The sequence below is a fragment of the Eschrichtius robustus genome, chromosome 15, assembly GCF_028021215.1.
Source record: "Eschrichtius robustus isolate mEscRob2 chromosome 15, mEscRob2.pri, whole genome shotgun sequence".
Taxonomy (NCBI): Eukaryota; Metazoa; Chordata; class Mammalia; order Artiodactyla; family Eschrichtiidae; genus Eschrichtius; species Eschrichtius robustus.
In genome coordinates, this window is record NC_090838.1 from 80,886,999 (window position 1) to 80,914,817 (window position 27,819).

Sequence of the window (27,819 nt, forward strand, 5' to 3'; positions counted from 1 at the left end):
AGTGGCCCCCACTTGCCGCAACTAGAGAAAGCCCTCGCACAGAAACGAAGACCCAACACAGCCATAAATAAATAAATAAACCCAAAAAGTTAAAGGAAAAAAAAAAAAAGAAAACATTGTCCCAGATCCTTTCCATTCAGAACCTTTGCATATTTATTAATTACACTAGTTCTGGAATAGAGCCCCCGCTCTGTGTAGATTGTCCAAGTGGCAACCCAGACGCTCCATTCTTCAAAGTCTAGGTCAAATCCCACCTCTTTGCCTGCACTACCCACTCACATGTATCACTCAGGGCACAAGGCCTGTCTTCCCTATTGGGCTGAGGCCATCCCAAGCCACAGTCTTTCTGTCCCCGTGTCACCACACAGAGCGCTTGAGCCCGGTAGGTGCACAGCAAGTATTTGTGGAATGAGAGGTGAGCAGACTAATTAGTGTTCTGTGGACCTGTGTTGATTTTCTCAAACTGCTGTGTCAGTAAGCTCCTCCCACCCCATGTAAACATATTCAGACCCTAAAGAAAATCAGGCAGCCAGCCTTTAACAAGCCCAATCAACCCAATCCTCGTTTTTATTATCTTTCGGGTGGGTTTGCTTGGGAATTTGTATCTGTAGAAAATCTTAGCGTTCGCTGCTGTAAGGCAAATTTTTTGCATTCATTTATTCTGTCAGTGGTTTGGCTCTATAAAGCAGAGGGCCAGCCTGAGGGAGAATTGTGAAAGAATCCGAGTTTGTCTTTGGTGGTAGGAATTAAACAGCTTCTCCAGGCCTTGCCCTCAAACTTCAGCCCAGTTTACTATTGAAAATTGTGTCTCAAGGGGTAAGGAGAGCCGTGGGATAATGGAGCCTGAAAATTTTTGAGATATAGCCATTTCGTTGTCTTTTTTTCCTCGGAGAATAGTCTTTTGGGAAAAACTTGGATGGAGACCTTTAGAACCACACAATTTTTTAAGTTGAATTCAAGCCTCAAGTCATGGCTTGATTCATTTTTTTCTGAACAATGGACAATAAATGCTGGTGGAGAGCTGTGAAATGCTGGGAAAAGAAGGGAGGGCGGGTTGGCTGGGTGTTCCTGGGCATAGGCCAGGTCACCAGACATTGTGCACGTGTGAGGGAGGGGCTTCAGAGAGGGATGGTGCCCCCCCCCCCCCAGCAGACCTTCCGGGGCCTGCCCCAAACTACAGGATTATCTGGCTTCTCCATTTCCTGGACTGCACATTGAAGCACCTGGAACTAAGACATCCCCAGGAATCCCCTGGCGGTCCAGTGGTTAGGACTCCGCGCTCTCACTGCCGAGGACCTAGATTCGACCCCAGGTCGGGGAACTCAGATCCCACATGGCCGTGCAGCCAAAAAAAAAAGACGTCCCTGGAGACAAGCCTTGCAAACTCACCCTTATTTATTAAGGCAAACACTGCTCTGTCCACAGTGTCACAGTAACATCAACAAGAAGAAACGATGCTGGTGGCTAATGGCTATTGAGTGCTTACAAGGCACTAGCACTTGACGCGCGTTCCCTCACTTAATCCTCAGTATAGCTGTGTGCGGTAGGCAGTGTTGCCAGCCTTGCTTTACAGGTAGGGAGGCCAGAATTTAAACTGAAGAAGAGATGTCCATGTTTCTGATTCATCATTTAAAGAAACATTGTATGTGACGGGCCTGGCCATTTGTCAACACCTGTTGAAAGACGTTTCAGTGGTCATTTGACAAAGACGTGTTGAATATCATGCTGTGATCTGTACCATAGTTAGAGGTACATCTAAGTGGTGAAACCCCGAAGTAGTAGTCCTCAACTCTAGGATGTAGAAGTAGTTCTGTTGGGATTTGGGGGTTGCATTACAATTAGTAAGCATTTGCTCACCCTCGATCATCGTATCTTCTTGTGACAAGCCCTATATACGTCTTCTGAGTTCCTTCTTGCCAATAACCTTTCTGCCATTTCTAATTAGTATCATTGTGGTTTATAGTACTGGGTAGTTGACTGTGTACTCAAGAGCATTGTTATAGTTCTTGACTACTTAAGGGATTATTGCTGGTGTGTGTGTATTTGTGTGTGTGGGTGTATTCCAAAGCCAAAGCTGTAAAATTTACTTTTAATAATATTAGTAGAATTATTTAATCCCCTCAAACCCGCCATAAAAGTTAACTAGAATACCCGAAGGCCCACAAGCCTGTATATGAAGGTATTTGGTTTCTACTGAGACGCATCACACAGGCCAGACCTCTGGATTCCCACTCCCGTGGCCACTCTCTATGCAGGCGTTAAAGGGAAGGACGTTTTCAGTGGGTTTGGGATTATGAAGCACGTGAGCTCGGGCCCATGGACACCTCCCTGACCGCGTGGAGAGGATGTTGTGAGGTGGGCGCCGTCTCTGATTCCACCAGCACCCACGTGTCTTGACAGAGTTTGTAAGGACAGGAAGATAGGCATTAGCTGTGACCAAAAGCCAACCTAAGCGATCAGGGCAAGTAGAAGTAGGTGTTGTCGAAGCTACAAAGAATATGCTGTGAGCTCGGGGCCTCCTCTCGGGAGGAAATCTCTCGGTTCCCTGGAGCCTCTGACAATCCAAGTGGAGTAAGGGAGAAAGTGGTCTGCAGGCCTCAGGGATGTGACTCGGAAGAAACTGTGCCTCGAGTGCCCAGTACAGATGTGGGTCGTTCAGGCACTTTCATCGAGGACTTGTTAGAGATCCAGGTTTGAAGACTCCCGGAGAGAGTATTGCCAAAAGAGAATGAGAATAAACTGCAGAAGAACAAGCCATTATACACATGGGGGTACCCGGCAACCTTAGGGTCTCTTGGGAACCCCGAAAGCAATTCGAGAGCAAGGGTAAGGGTTGTGGTCCCTGGAGCCGATGCCTAATACTGCCTTCTAGCAGGTTCCCTTGGGATTATGACTCAGGGACCGAGGGAGTATTACTCCTGAGGGTGGGGAACTGGAGAATAATGCTAGGTATTTGTTACTGCTGTGGCTTCACCTATACCCTGTCCTCACCCCAAACTTGGAATTCCAGAAATAACAGGAGGCCACTAGCAGGCCTGTCTGCCCTGTAACAAGGGTCTCAGTTGCTCTGTCTCATGTACCTTGTGATGGCTACACATCCTCTGGATGCAGCTGGGGGGAGCTGAGGTCCCTCAGGGGTGCCTTGGTCCAGCCCCTGGCAAAGCATGGCAGGGTTTTGCCAAAAGCACGGGGGCCTGACAGTGAAGCACTCGGAGAACAGAGTAAGGCGGGGTGGCTAGAGCATGGGTGGAGGTTGTTGCTGGAGGTTGGGGGCAGGTGGCTGGCAGTGGGAAGGGTGGGCTAGGGTCTTGATGCCCATTGAGCAGGCAGGTTTTATTCTGCAAGCAACACAGAGCCGCCAGAGCTCTGGGCAAGGCAGTGAGGCGATCAGTAGCATGACGGATGGGCTGGCCCGAGGAAGGGCTACAGGCAGGAGGTCAGTTGGGAGTCTTTGCAGAGGTCCAGGGCAGTGAGGAGGAGAACAGAGGAAAGGGAATGATTTGAGAGACAGTCCAGAGTTAGAAGGACAGGACTTGGTCCTCCGTCAGATGTAAGGATGAGGGAAGGAGAAAAGACTGTCCCCAGGTTTGTAAAGTAGTCAGTGACCTTGCATCCTGGTTCATATCTGTTGTCTGATGTGTTAGGGTTCTCCAGAGAAACAGAACCAATAGGGGTGTGTGTGTGTGTGTGTGTGTGTGTGTGTGTGTGTGTGTGTGTGTGTGTGTGTGTGTGTGTGTGTGTGTGTGTGTGTGTGTGTGTGTGTGTGTGTGTGTCTACGCAAGTATAGAGGCTGGCAAGTCCCAAGAACTGCAGGGTGAATCAACAGACTGGAGACCTAGGAGAGTCGATGGTTTAATTTCAGTCTGAGACCAAAGACCTGAGAACCAGGAGTGCCAATGATGTAGTTTCCATCTGAAGGCTGACAGGCTCAAGGCCCAGGTAGAGCTGATGTTTCTGTTTGAGTCCAAAGGCAGAAAAAAAAAAGCTGATGTCCCAGTTCAAAGGTCATCAGGCAGGAAACATTCTCTCTCCTTCAGGAGAAGGTCAGCCTTTTTTGTTCTACTCAAGCCTTTAACTGATTGGACGGGGGCCCACCTACCTTACAGAGGGTGGTCTGCTTCACTCAATCTACCGATTCAAATGTAATCATCTCACCCCAAAACACCCTCACAGAAACGCACAGGATAATGCTGACCGAATATCTGGGCACTCCGTGGTCCGGTCAAGTTGACCTCTAAACTAACCATCACACCTGGTATAATTGTTAAAATGTTCCCCTTTGCTTTAAAAAGAGCTCTGGTTTGTAGGAGGTTAGGAAACTGGATCAGGGCTGGGTTTTGCTGAGTCTGTGTGGGATCGAGCTGCCTGTGTCAAGGTGCAGAGGAAGCTGTTGGGAATGAGAAGTGAGGTTAGGGGCAGCCACAGGGCGTGCCCACCACTGGGTCCTGACCGGGGTGGACGGGCTTACACAGGGAGGAGGATTGAGAACACAGCCTTCGAGGGGTAGACCCGACACCAAGGAGTAGTGGGAGGGGAAGTGGAGAACCAGCCGAAAGGGGGGTCCCAGAAGCTGAGGGCCTTCTTCGGGAGGAGAGCTGGAAGATGACATTGAATTTGTAGTTAGAGGGTCAGCAGTAACCTTCCAGGAACAGTGTCAGTGACATGGAAGCCAGATGGCAGTGGGATGAGGCATTGGGAGTGGAAGGGACAACGTGGGGTGTTTTGGGGTTTTTATAAAAAGCCTATTATATATATACAATTTTTTCTTTTTTGGCCATGTCCCACGGCTTGTGGGATCTTAGTTCCCCAACCAGGGATTGAACCTGGGCCCATGGCAGTGAAAGCGCCAAGTCCTAACCACTGGACTGCCAGGGAATTCCCCCAAAGACTATAATATAAGGGAGAGATGGCAGCAGCACAGGGGCCCACCCAATCGTGGGATGCTGGCCAACTGCTCTGATTTTCCTTCTTTGGGGAGGAAAATGGAAATTGAGAAGGAAGAAATTAATGACCCATTCAAACCATGACTTTGAGTTTAATTCAGCATGTATTTGAGTATCCCTGGCCTCAAGGAATTAATAAGTAGTGTGGGACATCTACGAATGTAACATAGAAAATAAAGGTGGATCAAATAGAGAATTTGGCCGGTGACTTACCAAAAGCGTTCAGATGAGCCGCACTTAGCCAGTCTGGCTCTGTGTGCATCACAGATCCCGGGACATGGAGATGGAATTGTCACTCATTTCAGGGATCGCCTTTCAGAGTCAGTGGATGGGAACCAGGGCCTCAGGAAGGAAGTGGCAGAAATGTGGAATCTTGGGCTCGTCAGATGCGGGCCCTGAACAAGGCCTGATCACCTCCCAGCCCCGCTCCCCAAACAGCTGCCTATGAAAGTTCAGTTCTGTAAGCAACCTCATGCCCAGGCTATGCCTAGAGTAGGTGTGCTCCTGGGTCACTTGGGAAATGACATGAGATTCAAGAAATATTTTTAGGACTTCCGTGCTCTGAAATGTATCCGCCTTCCCCAACCTAACTAGCCTAGCCCAGATGCTTGAAATTCCATAAAGACCAAGCCTTCGATTTGGTTGGAGAGGTCGGGGAATGCGCTGCGGCCCCTCTCCCAACCCAGAAATAAGGCATGTCTTGTGCTGACGCCAGTAGGAATGTTAAAGGGATACTGGTTGTGATGGTGAATTTGCCCATTGACATCTGCAGGAATCACGGTGCAGGCATTTCCTTTCTAACCTCCTGATGGTTGATTTGTGAGACTCTGCAAAGGATGCTTTCAGGTTGTGGATTCTCCATATTTCCCAGACACTTCCACTTTGAACTTTATCCATATAGTGGTTTCTCTGTAATAAAGATAGTGTTCTGAGTAAGCATTTAGGCAGGGGCGAGACATGGGACCTGGCATACAATAAGAAACACTTAAAAATGTTTAAAGGGTAAGTGGGTGAATGCTTGCTCTGGGGGATAAGAAGAGTGTCAAAGGGACAGGATCAGATCCACGGAGGTCATCTTTGAACGAGAAGCCCAGTGGGTAGAAACTGCGGAAAGTTCTTAGGGGGAAGGGGTTGTTAGCAGCTGAAGAAAACTCTTGAGTGCACTTTAGCATCACCTGGGGAGCTTTAAAAAAGAAATAAGGATACTCTAGTCCTACCCTAGAACATGATAGGGAGGGGAGACAGGAACCAATGTTTTCAAGCTCCTCCAGGCAGGTCCCAGGGAGGTCTGAGCTCCTGTAGACTGGGTTATCTCCACAGCCCTTCCCCTCTGGTCGAAATGGTACCCACCCAAACTTGCCCCCTTTGGGGCACCCATCTGTGTTCAGTTGGGGAAGGAAAACAGCTGGAGTAGCGTGTCAAAGGGCACTGCCTGTGGAGTGGGGCTGAGTGCAGCTGGTGGTCACTGCTGGCCCAGCACATCTTGCCCAGAGACAAGTAGAGATTCTCGAGGGGCTGATATCACCCCTTTTCAGGCCCTAGTGGCGATGGTGGGGGAGAGTTGTCAGGGGCAGGACACCACTCGAGGAAAAATAGCCCTTAGAAATTCAGAAATGAGAGACTGGAGTTTTGAATATAGACTTTACTGATTTTTTTTCCCCCCAATCAGTTTTATCTGTCTTTAAAACTTCTAATTAAAAAGCGATTCCCATTGCCTATATTTGTTTTTATACTTTAAAAGCAATATATGTGTAGCCAAAAGAAGAAAATTAAAACACCCATAATCTTGTCATTCAGAGATAAGTTCAGCTCACCTCCTGATGGGTATCCTTCCAGACCTCTCTTCTAAACATATATGAAGGGCTTCCCTGGTGGCGCAGTGGTTGAGAATCTGCCTGCTAATTCCAGGGACACGGGTTGGAGCCCTGGTCTGGGAAAATCCCACATGCCGCGGAGCAGCTAGGTCCGTGAGCCACAACTACTGGGTCTGCGTGGCTGGAGCCTGCGCTCCGTAACAAAAGAGGCCACGATAGTGAGAGGCCCGCGCACCGTGATGAAGAGTGGCCCCCGCTTGCTGCAACTAGAGAAAGCCCTCGCACAGAAACGAAGACCCAACACAGCAAAAAATAAAAATAAAAAATAAAAATAGTTAATTAATTTTAAAAATATATATATATGAAGACATTTTTTCAAAAGTGGGGTGCTATACATGTTTGGTATCCTGCTTTTTCATTTTAACAGTATACACACTTTTCCACGTCTATAAATATTCACCTACTTCATAAGTTAGGATATCATATTTGTAGCGTAAGGTACTGAATAGCTTTCAGCTGTAATAAACAGCTCTTCAGTGAGCATTCTTGAGCTATATTTTGCTCACATCCTTAATTATTTCCTTAGGATACATTCCTAGGGGTGGTAAACCTTTGGAAGACTTGATACCTACCTGCAAATTGCACAAGAAAGCTTTACTAATTTACTTTCCCACCAACAGGGAATGAAAAAGTGCCCATGGTAACTAAAGAAGGGGAAAGCCTTAGCCAATATGACAGACTGAAAGTATTTAACTCATTACTGAGTTCATAACTTCTTTACCTCAAATTCTGCATACAAATGGAAGTGGAGCCCAGAGATTTCCCTTAACTGTTTGGGTAAGTACCCAGACCAAAGGATCTTTACTGCCTCTGGGATTTCTGAGGCCTTTCCCTGAATGTGGTTTTCAGTACACATGGCATCTATCCTGATCCAAAGTCTTTGTTCAGGCTAGTCCTTGGCCTGGCCTGCTCCCAGTGTGTGCATGGGAACCACCAGGGGGCAGTGTGGAGCTATGGCCACACTCAAAAACTCTTCTGGATTCTCCAAAACAAAATCTTGAATAATACAGTCATTCCTTTGTTGTGTGTTATATGACTTCTGCTGTTGGCATTCATAATATTGCTTTGTTTAGAGCAATATTTCATCCCCTTCCAATTATTTTTATATTTTCCCCTATAAGTTATATGTTGGTTGAAAAAAATAACCTGATCCACACTAGCTCTTCTGCAACTGGGGGCCAGGATGCCTAGGTTGTTCTAATCCCAGCTCTGCCAGGGGCCTGAGTGCCCTGATCTGAGAAATGCCAGGATGGACTGGAGGAGAGGTGTGGTTTATTTCTCTTCCAACAGTAGTATAAAGAAAGGGTTAAGAGTGTGGCCTTTGGGATGAACAGGGCTTGGGCAAGTTACTTAACCTCTCTGTTCTATTCCTCTGTTAAATGGGGACAATAATAGCATCAATTTATAAGGCTACGGGACTTCCCTGGCAGTCTAGCAGTTAAGACTCCATGCTTCCATTGCATGGGGCATGGGTTCAGTCCCTGGTTGGGGAACTAAGATCCCGCATGCCACATGGCGCAGAAAAAAAAAAAAATTTATAAGGCTATGAGGGTTAAATGAAATAACACATGGAAATACAATAGTTTGGTACAGTGATCAGTAAATGTTATTTTTTTATTATTAAATTTATTTATTTATTTATTTTTGGCTGCCTTGGGTCTTCGTTGCTGCGGGCGGGCTTTCTCTAGTTGCGGCGAGCAGGGGCTACTCTTCGTTGCAGTGCGTGGGCTTATTGCAGTGGCTTCTCTTGTTGCAGAGCATGGGCTCTAGGCGCGTGGGCTCAGTAGTTGTGGCTCGTGGGCTCTAGAGTGCAGGCTCAGTAGTTGTGGCGCACGGGCTTAGTTGCTCCGCGGCATATGGGATCTTCCCGGACCAGGGCTCGAACCCGTGTGCCCTGCATTGGCAGGCGGATTTTTAACCACTGCGCCACCAGGGAAGTCCCAGTAAATGTTATCTTTAAAGACATCTGTTTACTCTTCTATGCAGACAGTTTGCTATCCTTGGCTTTTGCACCTACTTACCTGCTTACCTAAATGGTAATATCAGACAGAATATGAATTCCAGAAATGCTGTGTTCCACAGCAGTGCTGAGCAGCACAAGCCTGGTGTCATCATCCCCCACCACCAGCCCTACAGAAGATATACCAGGTTATTTTTTGTGATCAATATATAAACTATATGGTGAAATGTTAAAATAGTTGGAAGCAGATATGATATCAGTGAATTTTTTTTATTTGATCAGTCTTATTGTATTAAGCAAATGGAGTCTTTATCGGCTGTTAGACCACCCACTACCAGTAGATGGTCCCACTGGCTCTATCCACTGCCTGCCCAGAAGGCTGTGGTTATCACTGCTCTTGCCCTAGGCCAGCAAGGGTAGGGTCTCTGGTAACGACCGACCGCAGGAGCATAGCCACTGATTGCCTTTGACCTTTAGATGCATTTCCACCTAGAACTGGCTGGGAAGCAACACCTAGAGGGTAGAAGCACTTGTGTCTCTGATTCTGTTGACTCTGAAACACCCTGCCGTAGTCATCAAGCAGCTCTCAGATGATGTGCTCTGCCAAGGGCTGTGGCAACCCAAGGCACGAGTAAGTGGTTCCTGAGCCCAAGAAGCTCCAGGGGAGATGAGGGGGGATCCGCGAGCCTGGCTATGAGCAGGGAAGTCAGTGGGGCAGCAGGATGTGTGCATGACTTGCAGGAGGAACTAGGAAGCCATTGCAAGGTCAGGGGTGGTAGAGATGAAAAAAATACCGGGGCAGCCCATGGACTGGACTTAGCCAGCGGTGAGGGAGAGGGTGGAGGGAAAGATTTCTGAGGTTTTGACCTGGGAGTGCACAAGAGGATGGTGGGTCTGGGTGAGAAGCATTTGGGAAGAAAATAGTGGTGTGTCTTGGGACATGCTGACTTTGGGGTTATGTCTGCAGACCTCTCCCAGTTCCTAGGGATGCCGCCTGTAATTTGCTGTAGCCTCTGGATGACCATACTGAACACGTGATTCTACAACAGTGTTCCTCAAATGTCCCTTATGTACATAATCTTTCCCACATAGCACCTATGGCATCTACTTAACATTTTTCTTTGAATTGACTCACTTTATTTCTACTTTTTAAAATGGAACTTTATTGAAAGCAACAGTGTCCAAGAAAGCAGTTTTCCATATATATATATATATATATATATATATATATATATATATATATATACACACACACACAGACATATATATATGCTAATGCCTACTAAAGTATTCATTTTAATACTAAAAATAGGAGATGTTATTTAATAGAATTGAGATGGGAATTGGGAATGAGGTGCAGTACCCTTTCATGAAGTGAGGAGGGGACTTCCCTGGTGGTCCAGTGGTTAAAACTCCACGCTTCCACTGCAGGGGGCACAGGTTCGATCCCTGGTCAGGGAAGTAAGATCCTGCATGCCACATGGAGTGGCCAAAAAGAAAAAAATTAAAAATAAATTTAAAAATTAAATAAATTTTTAAAATGAAGTGAGGAGGAGGAGGCATGAGCTTGGTGTGATAATGCATATAAAGTATCAACATACAATATACCCACCATAAACATTACTTTCTTAGCCCTTCCACTATCCTATCCTAATTTCCTGCAGCCTCACTTCCATATGAATGTAGAATCTTTTTTGGTTCCCTCTGCGTGACTAACCCACTCGTGCACACAAATTTGCATACACAGCAGCATCGGATGCAGGAACCTGGACTTTAGGCTCCGTTATCAGGAGTGACAGCCCTGTGTAGAGACGGCTACTGTGGCCTTATTCTCAGCATCCTGTCTCGCCGGTGGGGTCCGAGATCTCTCCCAGAACTGCCCACCTATTGAGGGACCTCCTCAGACATTTCCCATTTCCTGGTGCCCAGGAGTTGTTGACTTTGGCCACTGCTGGGCCTGCGGGAGCCACGGAGAAGGCTTCTGGAGAGAGGCCCTCGGAGCTCCATGCACTGGGAGGCAGCTCCAGGCCTCCTGGCTGTTCTTTTGTGTTGTGTGCTTTACTGGCCCCAGATAAGTGCTTCCTGTTCCCCATTGATTATCCACAGATCCTGCTTCCTTTCTCCTCAATACCTGGGATGCCTTCCAGCTTCTCCTCCCACAGGGGAAATCCATAAACTTCAGAATTCCCAGGCCTGCTTTTGGTCAATGGGCTTTGCAGTCATTACAGGTTTTGCTATCCAGTCACATTCTCCATGGCTCCTTCCCCTCTGTCTAGGAACACATTAGTTCCTCATGTGCCAGCCAGGAGGGAAATGTTCCTGAGGCCTGGTCTCACCTCTCCTTTTCGCCAGCCGGAATATCTGTATCTACTTCAGGCTTAAATCAGAATAAATAGCCTACACCTCACAGATCAATTTTAACCAACTATTAGTGGCTGCCTGGTGTACTGGGTTGAGAATTCTGAGGTCTTAACCCAACAATAATTGGGAGAAGTCCCATGATCTATTAGCAATGTCTGCCATGGGTCCACCAGGGGAGTGTGGCAGCACCCATGCCCGGTATTTGCTATCCCAAGATTCCAGGATGAAATTGAAGCTTCTAGAAGACAGAGAGCATGCCCTCGTACCCTCTGAGTCATACCATAAAAGTCCAAAGCCCCATATTCCCATGCCAACTGGACCATCAACTAGTTCATGACCCTTGTGTAAATCCGAGAGCTTCCAGCAGGCTCAGTTTCCCCATCTTTAAAATGAGCATGATAATATCTGCTTTATCCATATTTAGGGGTAAGATCAAATGAGGTAATTAAAGTGCTTTCAAAAGTAAATGACTACAGGCACTTCCCTGGTGGTCCAGTGGGTAAGACTCTGCATTCCCAATGCAGGGGGCCCGGGTTCGATCCCTGGACGGGAAACTAGATCCCGCATGCCGCAACTAAGAAGTCTGCATGCTGTAACTAAGACCCAGTGTAGCCATAATTAATTAATTAAATTTTTTTTTTTTTTTTTAAAGAAAGTAAATGACTACAGAAGTGTATTCTCCCTGTGTGACCCAGCTCAGCTGCCACCTCCTTTGTGAAGTCTTCCGGTCTTTCCGCGAGACTCCTGCCCACTGCAATCCCTCTCTTCTCTGAACCTGTCATCTGCTGACTTATATTCTAGTTGTTTATATGGCTTTTAAAAAATCTCCCCTGTGGCATATCATGCACATAAACCGCCACCTGATAGAGGAGGTACCCATTAAACATTTATGGAGTGTTCTGTACAGAGCTTTCACTGCCTCTTGGTCAGTTTTATAAGTCTAAGTAGGCAGTTCTGTAAGAATGGGAAGCCACCTGATAGCTTTAAATAGGGTAGTTTTATGTTTTAGAAAGATGTTTCTGGGAGCCAGTAAGGGGTGGATGGGAAGAGATGGGGAGAGAGACAGAAGCAGTGGTGACACTGTGGAAGAGGATTGGGACCCCTTAATCTCCATTCACCACTTCTTTGATATGTTCTTTGATATGGACAACAGACGTTTTGTCAATCTGAGACCAAATGACCTGCAGCCCACCCCCGCCCCCTTCGAACTGGGTTGCTCCCCCCAAGTGCCTCCGGGATAGTGTGGAGCAGACACTGAACAGGAGCCAGGAGACCAGCTGCAGGTGCTGCAGTGGCCCAGCTGTGAATAGGGAGGACGTGAATCCCTAGAATCTAGAAAGATGCCCAGGATCCATGGAACTTGGTGGCCAACAGGAGGTAGGGGAGGCAGCTGAAGACATTAAGGTGGTAGATTTTGAGGTTTCTACTTGGGAAAACTGAAGGCACAGGTTGGGGGGATGAAAATAATTAACCTAGGGTTGCTGTTATTTTAATAGCTTTGCTTACTGTTGCGATAGTACGCTATACAGTCATTGTAAAAATTTCAAATGAATAAGAAAAGCGCAAAGAAGAAAGTAAGAGAATTGCCCCAAATGCTAAAACCCAGTGAGAATATCTTGGTCACTGTCCTTCCGGGTTACGCCGTAACTGGCTTTTCTCACTGAAGAGTTGGTCCGAGACATTCATGCAGGTCAATAAATGCAGACCAACCAGAGGCCACACAGAACCTGGAACCACAGGAGCCAAGGCGGGAGAGGGCTTCTGGGCAGGAAATGTGTTTCCCCAGAGATGCTTATAGGATTTGGCAGGTAAAAGGCCAGTTGCCTTTATTTTCTTTCTCGAGTCATCAAGGGCCTTGCAGTCACAGGGACGGGTGGGACGGTGGTGGGAAGTGGAAGCAGCAGTGACTTCCTGGGCTCCCCTCTCCCTCCGCTCGCATCCATGCCCCAGAGACCGTGCCCTCGGCTCCTATCACATTTGCCCTTTTTCTTCCCGAGTGAAGGTCAAATGCAGTAGAGGCTGCACAGTCCTCTGTAATTATGAGGAACCCCAGCGACCCTTCTCACTCACTCTCACCCCTTCCCTGCCGCCCCCATAGACTGTAAGCCCTTTCGGCTACACATCTTTTTTCTGTCCTTCAACCCAGTACCTGTACTTGTGACAATTCCCAGCCTCACTTACAACAAGAGAAATGTGAATTGAAACTACAGTGAGCTACGGTTTTTCACCTGCCCATCTGGTAAAGAAGGTTACGTTGAATAACACTGTGTGGGCAAGGGCTTGGGGAGATGAGCGCTCTCGTGTGTTGCTGGTAGCGAGCAGTGTAGACTGGGAGGTCTTCGGTAATACTTCTCAAAAAGCTAAGTGTACATACCTTTGACCTAGAGGTCCCCTCACAACTGGAGATGGGTCGTACAATTATATACTCAGACCTGAGCAAAGTGATGAGGATATTCATGGCGGCAAAAGACTGGGAAGCACCTGTATGTCTACGGTTATGGGACTGCTTAGTAGATTATGGTACCTCCATGCTGCGCTTACTGTGAGGCCGTTAGCAGAATAAGGCAGCTCCCTGTGTAGTGGTGTGGGGTCAGCTCTAGGTGCACACGTGGTGCAAGGGCCGAGGGCACAGCGGGGCCAGGACAGGTGATCGTACGTGATAGCAGGGGTGTACCGTCAGTATACGCCAGACATGGCCACGACAAGGCCGGAGCCAGAGGGGAGAGGAGGACTGGTCAGGCAGGGGTCCGCCCGGGGAAGGAGGGCCCGGCATCCAAGGCCAGTTCCCGTGAAGAAGCTTCTCTATGGTGTGTCCATTGTCGGGCAGTGAGCGCAGAAACTACCTGGGCCCAGCAGACCCAAGTTCAAAGCTACTGCAAGAGGCTACATAGGACTCAGGAGGCCTGTAGCTCCAGGCTTGGAAAATGAGGACCCAAAAGCAGTTTGTTTAACTTTGACTTTTCTGGAAAGCCCAGGTCTCTGCCCCAGAAGTCCCTTTACCACAGAGCGGCTGTACCCAGAGCTCTGGGGACAGAGGTCCCCTGCTCCTTCTGAAAGGAGCACACAGCGGCCAGGAAGACACGCTCGGCCAAGTGTCCAGCTCTCCCTCAAGACCACACGTGTCAGCCTCCAGCCATCTGTGAACACAGCCAGCAGTCCCAGCAAGTCGGGGCAGATCTGAGACCCCCTCAGCTCCCGCCTACACTCATTGGTGTTGCCCCAGCCAGTTACAAGCATCTCTTCCCAACGTTGCCATCGGCGACTCACTGCGGGAGCTTGCAATCAGCCACGGTGGGAATATTTACACCGTGAATCCCAGCAAGTGCTGCAAAGCAGGGCTTATCTTTTTGTTTTTGCTTAGAGAGCCAACTGTTAAGCATTTACCCACACAGGACCTCTCCCCACGAAGCACCCAGAGATGAGTGAGGAGCCAAAGCCTGTTAATGAGCTGTCCCTGGGAGAAGTGCAGGTAATGCTCACTGAGCAAGAATAACTAAGTTTTAGTGACTAAACACACATTTCCCGAGAGCTTGCCGCGTGCCCAGCTCTTGGTCCTCTCCGAGGGATCACCCCTCTAAATAAAAAACCCTTTATTCCCATGTTACAGGTGAGAAAGCAGAGGCTCTGAAAGGTCAGGTCACGTCCTCAGGTCCACAGCTCGGAAGTGGGGATCAGCTAGGACTCCTGGTTCTGTATCCAGGGAGCACCTCAACCCAGGCTCCACTCCCAGGCATCCACTGTGCTTTAGACAAACAGCTGCATTTGATTTTTCTTCCATAGGAGGCTGGCTGATTCAGGTCCCGGCCTTCAGGCTGATGAAGTAAAATAGCCCCATTTTAAAGGTGAGATGATCTAGTCCAGAGAAGTTAGGAAGAGCCTGGAACCCTGCTGTGTCACCTCTGTGTTCTGTCTTCCACCACTAGAAATTGGCCTCTGTGGGGGAGCCAATTTTAAAAATAACCCTTTCATCAAATCTGGTAGGCAAAATGGCCAGATTCTCTGAATTGGGAGGGGAAGAGAGTCGTTTGAGGCCATCCAGGAAAGAAGGGGAATTATTGGGGGGGAAGGGGAGGAAACGGGTGTTTATGGGGAAACTGAAACCCAGCCATCCCACTCTTTTTTTTTTCTTTCTTTTGGCTGTGCCACGCAGCATGTGGGATCTTAGTTCCCGGACCAGGGATGGAACCCGCGCCCCCTGCAGTGGAAGCACGGAGTCTTAACCACTGGACCGCCAGGGAAGTCCCCAGCCCAGTCTTATTTTTGAGTTTACTCTTCAGTCGTGGAATAATCTTGGAGACCCTCTGCTGCCAGTACACAGAGGGGCTCCAAAAATATTTGTTGACTAAGTTGCTGTGACAGGTGCTAGACAGACAAAAGTCACTTCATTGGTTTAAAACACTACCAAACTGTGGTTCTAAATAACTTTTCCAAGGAAAATTGTGTCTGTTGTATTAAGTTGAATAGTCACTTATTATAGGGCTTTGAGGATTTATTAATTGGATTTATTTGTAACAACTCACCTATCAACAAAACCTCAAGAAGGAACCCAGGGAACTTCCGTGGTGGTCCAGTGGTTAAGACTCCGTGCTCCCAATGCAGGGGGCCCAGCTTCAATGCCTGGTCAGGGAACTAGATCTCACATGTTGCAACTAAGACCCGGCACAGCCAATAAATAAATAAATAAATATTTTTTAAAAAGAAGAAGAAAAAGGAACCCAGCCTTCTACACTTGAGCAAAACAAAGAAGGTGATTGTACTTGGGGGTTAGTGCCATTCATAAAACTAAGCAATGCAGAAACTACTCATCTTTAGAAAAAGGTAATAAGGGATAAGGGTGTAAACCTTGTTTTTTATGCTTTTGCTCCTGGAGTTGTGTCTAATCCATCGTGTTTGGGAACCAGTTCTTCTAATACTTTCATTTTGTCTTTCTCAGCGACTTCTGAACACTAAACGTTGTTCCCACTTGGGAAAGCTGTTCTGTCTCCTCACTAATGAGTTCATTACTCAGTGTTGGTACGTTTTCAAATTTAGATCAACGTGTCCATTTTGATAGAAGATAGAGGACTTTAAGAAGCCTCCAGGAACAGGCAGGGTTGGGTATCACAGCCTCCAGGCTGCATTTACAAATTCTCGGCAATACTAAGCCAACTGAAGTGAGGACCAATCGCTTAAGAGTGAAAGGGGCTCCATTATGTGTGTCTCATGTCTCTAAAGGATTCAGGAAGAGGCTGGATGACCCATGTTACAGATGTGGAAACTGGGGCTTATGAGATTGGTAACATGCTTAAGCTCAAGGTGGGACAGGGTCTGGAGGCATCATGAATGTTGGCTTCTGGGCAAGGAATTGAGGATGCGGACGTGACCGTTGAGGAACTGACGGTTCAAAAGACAGGTAGAATTTGCAAACGGGTAACAACAGCAGCATACTGAGTGCCATGGGAACACCAAGCACAGCTGGGGCCCAGAGGTGAGTGTGACTGGCCATTGTGTGCAGCTGGAGAAGCCTTGTCAGGGAAGGTGACCAGGCTTGGTGCCAGGTTTTAAAGGAGGGGATAGAGTTTCCCACGAGTAAAGGATACACCAGACCAAGAACCAGTCGAGCAATATGGCACAGTCAGAGTGCATTAAGAACTTTAGTTCAGGGACTTCCCTGGTGGCGCAGTGGTTAAAAATCCGCCTGCCAGTGCAGGGGACACGGGTTCGAGCCCTGGTCGGGAAGGTCCCACATGCCACGGAGCAACTAAGCCCGTGAGCCACAACTACTGAGCCTGCGCTCTAGAGCCCACGAGCCACAACTGCTGGAGCCCGTGCGCCTAGAGCCTGTGCTCTGCAACAAGAGAAGCCACTGCAATGAGAAGCCCGCGCACCACAACGAAGACCCAACGCAGCCAAAAATTAATTAATTTATTTAAAAAAAAAAAAAAAAAAAGAAAAGAACTTTAGTGCAGCTGGTGTGAGGGGGTGTGGGGATGGTGAGGGTTGGAGCCAGAGGGATAGGTTGGCCCTAGATTGCTGGTGAGTATCCCCTGACCCAGCAACCAACCAGGAAAGGATTTTCAGCAGGGAAGAGATCTGGTAGGTTGGTTTTTATTTTTTTATTTACTTTTTATTTATTATTTTTTTAAATTTAGTTGAATGTCAGTCAAATCAACTGTTTTATTTATTTATTTATCTCTGGCTGCATTGGTCTTCGTTGCTGTGCGCAGGCTTTCTCTAGTTGCGGCGAGCAGGGGCTGCTCTTCGTTGCGGTGCGTGGGCTCTAGGCGCGCGGGCTTCAGTAATTGTGGCACATGGGCTCAGTAGTTGTGGCTCACAGGCTCAAGAGCGCAGGCTCAGTAGTTGTGGTGCACGGGCTTAGTTGCTTAGTGGCATGTGGGATCTTCCCGGACCAGGGCTTGAACCCGTGTCCCCCTGCACTGGCAGGCGGATTCTTAACCACTGCGCCACTAGGGAAGACCCTAGGTTGGTTTTTAGAAGTCTGAACTCTTGTAGGGTCTGGGAAACCACTGCAATTGTCCCAAAGAACAATTTCATCCCCGATTGTGGCAGAATGGAAAGTAAGGAAAAACTGATAGATTGTTCACATTTTTCATTTATGATACGATTCTTGATGTTAAAGATCGTCTTTAAAAGGAAGTGGAGAGCATTTTGCACGATGTCCTCGTCGCTGTGGGGTGGACAGCCATCTGCCTGTGGGGCTGGGTTTCTAGCCTGTGCCCCTGGGTGGCTGCCGCACCACATGATCTCCTGGGAGGGAATCCTGGGAAGGCCTTTTCTCTATTCATGGGGTCCCAGAATCTCCATTCACCACTGGGGACCAGAGAGGCAGGAAAGACTGGTCACCTAAACTGGTAAGCTTCTGCTCTGAAGCACAAAAACCACAAGACAGGAAAGGTAGAGAAAGGGGCCCCTTCTGTGTGCACCAGGCCTGTCCCTCCCACCAAGGAGAAGCAGAAGGGATTCTGTGGAGTGGGGTCTTCTCACCTGGGCATCTTTTGGAGCTGACTTGCTTCCTGATTTCCAGCTGTAGGGCACCCCCCTCCGGGAACACTGCGATTGAGTCTGTAACATGAGGCTTTGCTTCCTCTCTTGCCCGAGCCCCGCTTAAAGGGTTTTCTGTGAGAGCCTGTGAGTGGGGAGAATGTGGGCGTTCCCAAGAGTCCTGGAGACTCCTGTCTCCACCAAAGCAAGCTTGGAACCGGGGGGCCTGGCTGGGGGAGGGGCCGTTCCTACCTTCTGGGAGGCGGAGGGTTAATCTCCAGAGCTCATTGGCAGTTCTGCCTCTGGACAGGGCATGCTGGGATTTCCTCCCAGCTGTTTTACATCATGAAGATTTGTATGTTGGGGAAATTCCAGGGCACAGCTGCAATTAATCTGCTGCACAGTCTCCAAGCTAAGCGGGATTCTGTGGGCCCAGTGCCCCACCTCCCTGCAAGAAGAGGGCTCTGGCTCTCCAGTGAGAGACGCTGCAGAGGGACCCTTCCCTAGGCCCAAGTTGAGCGGAAACAGCCCACCTGGCCAAGGGATATCCCCAAGGAGGGTACTGGAGGGGGGCCCAAGAGGCCCAAAAGGGACCCAGAACATTAAGAAAAGGAGTAGCGGCACCCGTATGCATGATAAAGCCAAAATAACACTGATAGCAACATTTGATAAAGACGTCACCAAAAAAAGAAAGAAAACTTGTTCACTCTTCGGAATGTAGAAGTATGAATCTTAAAACACTCACGTGTAGCATTCCACAATATATACAAGAACGAACAAGCCACCGTGACCGAATAGGGTTTACCTGGGGAATACAAGGGTGCTTCAGTGTAAGAAAATCTGTTACTGTGTATCCATCTCATGTCTGAGTCAAATAAGAGAAACCACCATTTTGGTGGATTCTGAGAGAATTCAACAACTGTCCCAGGGAAAACGATTTAAAAATAGGAACAGAATCATCCTTCCTTAACAAGGTAAAAAGACAGGTTCTAAACCACAGCCTCACTATACTTAACTGTGAACCACAATAGCAGAACTTCCCAATATATATGTATGTATGACTGAATCACTGTGCTCTACACCTGAAACTAACATGACATTGTAAATCAACTATAAGAAAAAGTGGGGGGAACTTCCCTGGTGGTCCAGTGGTTAAGACTCCGAGCTTCCATCGCAGGGGACGTGGGTTCGATCCCTGGTCGGGGAACTAAGATCCCGCATGCCACGCGGCGTCGCCAAAAAAGAAAAAAAAAAAAAAAAGGACTTCCCCAAATGCATTCCACGGAACTCCAGTCCCACAAAAAGAGTTTCCCAGATTCAGTAAGATTAGGAAACTGCCTGTCTGGCCTGTCTCAGAGGGTCACCGTACACAGCAGCATGTTGTTCAGTAGCATTTGTAAATCGAGGGTTAACAGTCCTCACCATTTGGGTTTAGTTTTTTCTTTCTGTTTTTTGAGAATCAGAAGAGAGCGCTTATCCCATAAGTGGTGGCTATTGCTGTTGCTCGGCCGTCAGTGCATTGATGCCACACGGGTCCCATGCGGTCCATCACGGTGAGCATCCCCCAGGAGGGAGGTGCTGAAGTCTGGCCATGACAGACTGGTCAGGAGCCAATTGTGGCCAGTTGGATGGAACCTAGCCTGGGCTTGGAGAAACCAGCAGTTTTAATTTGCCCACATGCCATTACTGTGCAGAGAATCTAGGCTTAGCCACACATCTCTTAATCCACAAGAACATGTTCCCCACCAATGAGTGATTAGCCCTGTGGGGCTGGCCGCACATGAGAATTACAGCCAAGAGAGATTTATTTCAGCTGAACATTGGGCTGAGCCACCTCCAGATTTCTGGGAAGGAGGTTGGGAAGGGTTATAAGTGGTGTTGCTGGCTCCTTCTGCCCCAACTGATGGTTCTGGGAAGCTCAGCTGTCCCTTTAGAATGCCCCTTTCCTCAGAATTACAATCCAGAGGCCTTCCATGATTAAGCTGCAGGGACTCCAACTCTTACAGGTCTTCTCCCATCCCCTGCTCCCACCACTGGTTTCAAAATCTTTAAAAAAAGCAGGAAAGTGGAAAGGGGGAAGTGACAACCCTCCACTTCCCTACGACTCGGAATGAAGCCCTCTCTGAACACAGGCACACCCCCCAGTCCCCGTCATCGACTGGAGCAGGAAGGGTCCTGGGAAGACACACACTATTCCCAGAACCACCTCTCCACGCCTGTCTTATCTGTAAGGAGCCAGACTTCAGCAGTGGACGGGGCTCAAAATTTTCACCCACCCTCCAAGCCTCCAGGTTTCAGCTAAAATTAGTGAGTGAGAGTGGCCCCTATGTAGAGAAAAGGGAACCCTCCTACGCTGTTGGTAGAAATGTAAATTGGTGCAGCCACTATGGGAAACAGTATGGAGGTTCCTTAAAAAAAAAAAAAAAAACTAAAAATAGAGTTACCATATCATCCAACAATCCCAGTCCTGGGCATGTATCTGGAGGAAACTGTAATTTGAAAAGATACATGCACCCCTGTGTTCATAGCAGCACTATTTACAATAGCCAAGACATGGAAGCAACCTAAAGGTACATTGACAGATGAATGGATAAAGAGGATGTGGTACATATATACAATGGAATATCACTCAGCCATTAAAAAAAGGAATGAAATAATGCCATTTGCAGCAACATGGATGGACCTAGAGATTATCATACTAAGTGAAGTAAGTCAGACAGAGAAAGACAAATATCATATGATATCACTTATATGTGGAAATCTAAAATATGATACAAGTGAACTTATTTACAAAACAGAAACAGACTCACAGACATAGGAAACAAATTTATGGTTACCAAAGGGGAAATGGGGTGGGAGAGGGCTAACTTAAGAGTTTGGGATTAGCAGGTACAAACTACCGTATATAAAATAGATAAACAAGGTCCTACTGTAGTATAGCACAGGGAACTATATTCAATATCTTGTAATAACCTATAAAGAAAAAGAATATACATATACATATATATGTATAACTAAATCACTTTGCTGTGCACCAGAAACTGACATTGTAAATCAACTATACTTCAATTTTTAAAAAAAGAGTGGACCCTAAGGGGAGAAGAGGCCACTGTGGTTTCCTCCCATCAGAAGCCCAGACGTCTTGGGGGGTACATAACCACCAAGCACATGATACACAATCATAAATAGTAGCTACTACTAAAAACCCTTATTATGCGTGTGTGTATGTGTTTATATGTATGTTTGTACATTGATCGCCCCAGTACCGAGGCATACGGACCCTCATGCATCTTATAGTATAGTGAGTACCAGCTCCTCAACCACTAGAGCAGTGGTTCTCACTGGGGGGCAGTTTTGCCCCTCCAGGAGATATTTAGCAAAGTCTGGAGACATTTTTGCTAATCACAGCTGGGCCGGAGAGTGGGAGCTACTGGCAGGGACGCTGCTAAACATCCTAAAATGCACAGGACAGCCCCACGACAAAGAATTCTCTAGCCCAAAATGTCAATAGTGCCGCGGCTGAGAAACTCTGTGCAAGCACCCTACAAACCTGCCGTGTCTAACAGCCCATAAGGTCAGCGGATAGTATTCTTAAAGACCCAAAACTGCAGCACTGTCCCAAACCAGGATTCAGATCGATTTCTCTGGGCCACCCTGACATGGTCTAAGAGCATTCCTGGTAAGCAATAAGAGTGAAGAAGTGTTCAGTGTGGATCTTTGTGACTCTAGATAGGGACTCAGATGCTGGTAGAGTTGATGGATTTTAGGAACACTTCTTTTGTGTTTCGTGTGGCGAGGGGTAAATTTGGGACACTTCTCTTTAGCACCTGATATTGGTTGTAGAGAAACGAGTGTGATGGTTAGCACTCAAGGGTAAGTAAGCTCCAGCCACCTCAAGTGTCCCTACAGGAGAACATGGCCGGGTATGTATTCATTCAGCTTCTGGGTGGCCAACCCTGTGCGAGACGGAAGAGGAGAGAGAAAAGGCCATCAGAGCAGAGGCTGTGGGGAGCAGTGGAATGTTCAAGAGGACAGTGTTAGGAAAAGCTTTATGACTCATGTTGTGGTGAAGAGTGTGGGATTTGAAGTCAAGAGACCTCAGCTCCACCTCCTCATAACGTGGGCAAGTCACTTACCCTGAATTTACCTCCATTAGCTCGTCTGAAAATTAGGACAGTCACCCTGACTTGTCGTAGCAGGGGTGCTGTGGAGATTAAACTGGTTTACGTGTGTTAAGTCTGCTTTGAAAACTGCCAGCGTAGCACAAATGTTGTTGTTCACTGAGGAAATGAGTTTAACTCACTAGACCGATGTTTGTCCAGTGCTATTAACTTGCCAAAGGCATTTAAATCGCGGTTAGTTCATCTAGGAAGTGTAGGCTCCTGGGAAGGGAAATAGGTGAGTGAGGGTGTGAAGGAAGGAAGTAGATACGATCAGCAAAGCACAGGGATAGAGATGGCATTCATTTGGGGGGAGGGGCAGGGCACCAGAGGGTCCCGAGTGGAACTGTCCTTATTCATTCCCACCTCCCATGGCCAAGCATCCTTGGCCCATCCCAGCTGCTGTCTCTGCCACTCGCTGGCCCTTGGCAGATGTGTCCTTGGGTTATTATTCCTGCCTGTGGATACCTTTTGGAAAGCCCAGCCCCTGCCCTCTCAGTCAATTTTTGTGGTTGATGGAGAGCAAAGGGGCACTGCCCATCCTCCTTTCCTGACCTGTGCTCAGAGCTCAAGGCCAAATCATGATTTTTATCCCCCTCCCCTGAAACTGAATGACCAGAGCAAGGGATGATTCAAAGACTTCTTTCTGTCTCCTTGGGAAAACTCTTCCTGGAGCCACCACATTCTATTAGAGCTCGAATTTTCAAAGTGGCCTCAAGAATTCTACAAAGAGGCTGCATGGCTGGTCTGCTGCCCAGAAGCTCCATATCAGTGTTGACACTCAGACAACATGTGTATTTTGCTCCTGGCAAAGACTAATGGTTTGCTTATGAAAATAATAGCTGCCATTTATCAAATGTCTTCCACGTGCACAGCACTGTGTTCAATACTAGACATTGTCCCTAATCCTTCTAACAACGTGTAAAGTTAATGATAATCGCCTTGCTTTATGGATGAAGAAACTGAGGCTCAGAGTTGTTAAGACACTTATCCAGGGTCACACAGCATAATTGGCAGAGTGAGAACCTGAACCCAAGAACACTCAACTCCAGAGCCTGTCACTGCCTCTCCACCCATTCTCTCTCAGACTCTTTCCCAAGACTCTGCCATGCTGGGGTTGAGGAGAGGCTTTTCATTTAAAGACAACGTGCGTGTGTGTGTGCGTGTGTGTGTGTGTGTGTGTGTGTGTGTGTGTGTGTGTGTGTGTTGGGGATTTATTGTTCGGTTTGGTTTTTTTGCAGTAATACATGGGAGAGGGTAGGGTACTGGAAAATCTTTTCAAGATCGAGAAACACTACAACGAAGTAAAGATCCACATCCTTGAATATGGACAGATATTACTCGTGACCCTGGAAGTGTCAGGCAGATGGTTTTTATTCATTCATTCACCAGATAGTTCTGGAGAGGCTGTTTATTTCCTGGGGAGTGTTGTGTGTGATGCTGTAAGAGATGGAAATGAACAGGCAGGGTCACCATCTGGGAGCCCTGGGTCCCTTGATGAGCCTTGCTTGTCCCACCACTGAAGACCCTCACCAATAGGGTCTTTGAATACTTTGGTCAGTTGTGCTGTCACGTTTTTACCCCAGAATGACGGAGGGGCTGGTGGCAGTAGTGGTTGTCAATGTATGCTCTACACTCTTCTGATCTCTGGCTATTGACCCAGTAAGGAGTGTGCAGGTAAAATAAGCCACAGTCGTCCCCCCACCGCAGAGCACCTCCCTGCTCACTTGGGACGCACGAGAGGCCCCCGCTCACCAGCTGCATTGTTTTCTGTCCCCTGTGCAGTACCTGCAGATGAAATGGCCCCTCCTCGATGTCCCCACCAGCGCCACGGTCAAGGATACCAGGTCACCGTCCCCAGCACACTTGGTAAGTCTGTTTCTCCTTAAAGCGTGGAAGGGACACTCTCGCTGACTTGTCCCATGTCCCTGCCTCCACCTTCCCGCAGTTCTAGCAAGTACTGCCCCAAGTGTGTGAGCCGACCAGTCAAGGGCACAGCAATTAGGGTGTTGCCCACGCACGCCCCCATCACTGCCACCTCGGCATGCGCTCATACCACCCGGGATGTTGTGCCATCGGAAGTGCCAGCCCTGCCCCTGGCTGGTGACCCCGGTCCTCCCCTGCCGCCCCTCCACCTGAGCAGCGACGTTCTCCATTCTCTCCTTTCTCTCCCGCTGGAGCTCGGTCAGCAGGCCCCGATTCTCCTGCAGAGCTGCATGGCAACAGTTGAAGAGGCTCTTCTATAAAGGATGTTAGAGAAAAGAATTAAATTAAAACATAGGCAAACAAAAATCCCGAGGGGCAACTGAGGCCTTCCTGCCAAGGTCCGAGGCAACACAGCCACAAAGGAAGGTCTGGAGCGTCCTGGGCGGAGGGGCCGTGGGATCTGACAGGTCTCCTCACCTCTGGGCTTGCAACAGACTGAAATCGTTAGGATAAGAGATGTTCCCAGCCGGGACCCTGCATCCCCTTTTCCTGGACTTTCTTAAGAGCTTGGGGCAACCCACGTGCCCCACAAGCTAACTGATGTTGTCCCCTGTGCAGTGGATCTCAGAAACACAGAGGGTCCAGTTAGAAGGAACCCCAGCTGGTGTGACTCATCCATTTTACAGACAGGGAGACCTGGGAATACATGATGCTTCTAAAACTTTATTAGGGAAAATTTCAGTGGTTCCCTTCACCCACACTGGGTTGTTTTCAAGCAAATCCAGACGTAGTATTTCGTCTCATTCAGGACATTTTAAGATATCCTCATAGTCCTTTTTCGTTAAAAGCTTAGAGCCTAGTTGAGGAGAAGGAAGGTATACAGAGAGATACATAATGGCACGGTGAGCCCGTATGATTTCCAGGAATCATGAGACCAGCTTACAGTGGCAGAGCCCTTGGTAGTTCACAAAGCAATGTCATGTGTAGTTCTGAGGTGACTGTCACAGCCATCCACTGGGGAGACGGGTGGGGATTGCTGTTTCACAATCTCTAGGAGAAACCAGTGAGCAGCAGGGCCAGCCGTCCTGTGCAGGCTGCCCTGAGAGGTCTGCGGCCAGTCACCAAGTCCTGAGTAGCCCGTAGGGCCTGTGGCCCTCCAGATTCCAGGACAGCTGGGGATGGCCGAGCGCGAGGTGCAGGTGCCCTCTAGTGGTCAGTCATTGTGGGGGACATGGCCTCCCAACCCCTGTGCCACAAAGTTGGCTTGTCCCCTCCCAGCACAGCTGTCTCTAACTGTTTCAAATCTTTGCTCGCACCCCACCCATCCTGTGGCGTCCCCCAGCCAGTATCCTTCACATACTGTCTACGTATCTTCTAAAATCTTCACTTACATTTAGAGGAAGTGAATGCTCTCTAAAATTAACACATGGACTCTTTGAGTTTCCCATCCTCCCCGTTGCACAGAGCAATCCAGCTCTGAAAAATGAAATAAAAAACCTGTGTTGTGTATGGCCCTCCTCCTCCTGTGATGCATCATCTTATTTCCCTTCTAATGTTCACCGCCCAACTTCACACAAGAGCCGGACCTTCCACCTCCATCCCCGATCCATTTGCCATCTAATACCTAGTCTAGTCATTTGCCCAACTTTTTCTCAACCCTCTGCTTCCTGTAATTCTTTCATTGGCTCTGGGAGACTGTATTAATAGACATTATCAAGGTTTTTTTGCCCTCTCTAAGCTTCCATTTTCCTTCTGGATTCTTTTCCTTAAATAAATCAGCTACTCATCCTCACTTATTATCTCAGTGTAAGTGGCATGAAAATATATGAAATCCCTAAGCTCTTAGCAAGGTTCTCTACCCATAGTTCCCACTGCCAGGCAAACCTACAGCCGCTGCAGATGTGTGTTATACGGATATGATCTCAGGACTGCGGTGGAGCAGGGGCTCATGTTTTGTCTGAGAGTGGAAAACCGGGACCAGTGGATACATTACATGGTAGATAGCAAAATGGATACTTTTCTAGTAAGTTGTATATTATTATACTCTGCACTCTAATGTAGATAAACAGAAACAGACCTCAAAAACTTAAAGAACATTCATGGGAGAAAACCTTAACATTAACTTGAAATTCTGTAGACTGGGAGAAGACCACCATTTTCCATTTTCAAGTCAGAGCTTCTCATTCTAACTTCTGAGATACACGTGTGTATGTGTATGTAGGAGCCAAACCTGAGGTGCCCGTGTGTTGGAGGTTGTTTAATAAAGTGGGCTTGAATCCCAGCTCCACCTCTTCCTACTTGTGCAGCTGCAGGAAATTACCTCATCTCTCTTTGCCTTGGTTTCCTCATCTATAAAACAGGAATTAGAAGAGGACTTGACCTCAGAGTTGTGTGAAAATGAGGCCATGCATTGTAATGAGTTTAGAATTGTAACTTGCACAGAATGAGACTCAGTGCTGGCTAGCTTGCTACTATCACCACCACCACCACTAGCACTGCTTTGATGAAGAGAGGGAAAGAACAATTAAAATACTGTTCATTTAGCAGACTAAGAGGTGATGAAGGCTCGAATTACTAGGTACCAGATCAAATAGACACATTGCAAAGGTAATGGAGGTAATAAGCCTGTAGAATTTAGCATCTGCCCTCTCAAGGATATGATTTAACTGGTCTGGGGTAGGCCTGGTATCTTAGTTTTCTAAGCTCCCCGGAAGATTCTAAGGGGCAGCCAGAATTAAGAATCACTGCCCTCAGCGCATATCAGAGGCAAAAGGGAAGGAGGGGCCAGAGACCATCCCAGTTTATTAGATGCCGGATTCTGTAGGCTGCAGGCATAAGCAGAGAAGCAGGTTACCGGAAGTAGTCGGAGGTTTGGACGCTGGCTTTTTTTAATAGAAAAATGAAAACACTTGATTATGGAATTCCTTTTGGAATCATGAGCAAAATATTTTAAGATGAGTTTGGCCCTGGGAGAAGGGCAAATGGAGGAAACAGCCTGCATACTTGGAGAGATGCAGTGAGTCATGTCGAAGCTGCCTGTCAGGGAAATGTGTATAAATAAGCCGTAACTGGGCCAGGGTGGGGATGGAATTACGTGTTATTACCACTTGAATTTTTATGCCTTCGAAACAAGCTCTTAAAAACTAAGTATCCCTGCGTGTAGACTGTTACCCTGATCCCTCACCGTGGCCCACGTGCCTGGTCCCTGTCATTCCCTCCACCCTCTCCCCGGAACGCTGTGCCCAACCACACAAAACAAATGTACGCGCTTCCAGAGTATAACCAACCCAAAGATAGGACTCTCGACTGTTTTGTTCACATTTGTTTACCTAGCATCTGTCATGATGCCTGGCACAGAATAGGTACTCAGGAAGCATTTGTGAATGGATGGAGAATCAGTGATCTGGGGAAAGGTCGATGCCCGCTTCTGAACCCCTCTCTGCCCCTGAGTCCAATTCCTCTTCTCGTTCAGGATTTTTAATTAAATCTTTTTTTTTTAATTTTTTTAATTTTTTGTCCACACCGTGTGGCATGTGGGATCTTAGTTCCCTGACCAAGGATCGAACCTGCGCCCCCTGCGTTGGAAGCACGGAGTCTTAACCACTGGACCATCA

General features: G+C 47.8%; 1 protein-coding gene across 1 annotated transcript in view; it reads left to right on the top strand.

Annotated features, from left to right (window-relative positions):
- TCF7L1 (transcription factor 7 like 1) overlaps positions 1 to 27,819 on the top strand; it is a 158,191-nt gene that overhangs the window by 108,723 nt on the left and 21,649 nt on the right. Inside the window, exon 4 of the mRNA XM_068564300.1 lies at positions 24,065 to 24,148. Within this exon, the coding sequence (XP_068420401.1) occupies positions 24,065 to 24,148 (84 nt within the window). The remainder of the gene's footprint in view (positions 1 to 24,064; positions 24,149 to 27,819) is intronic.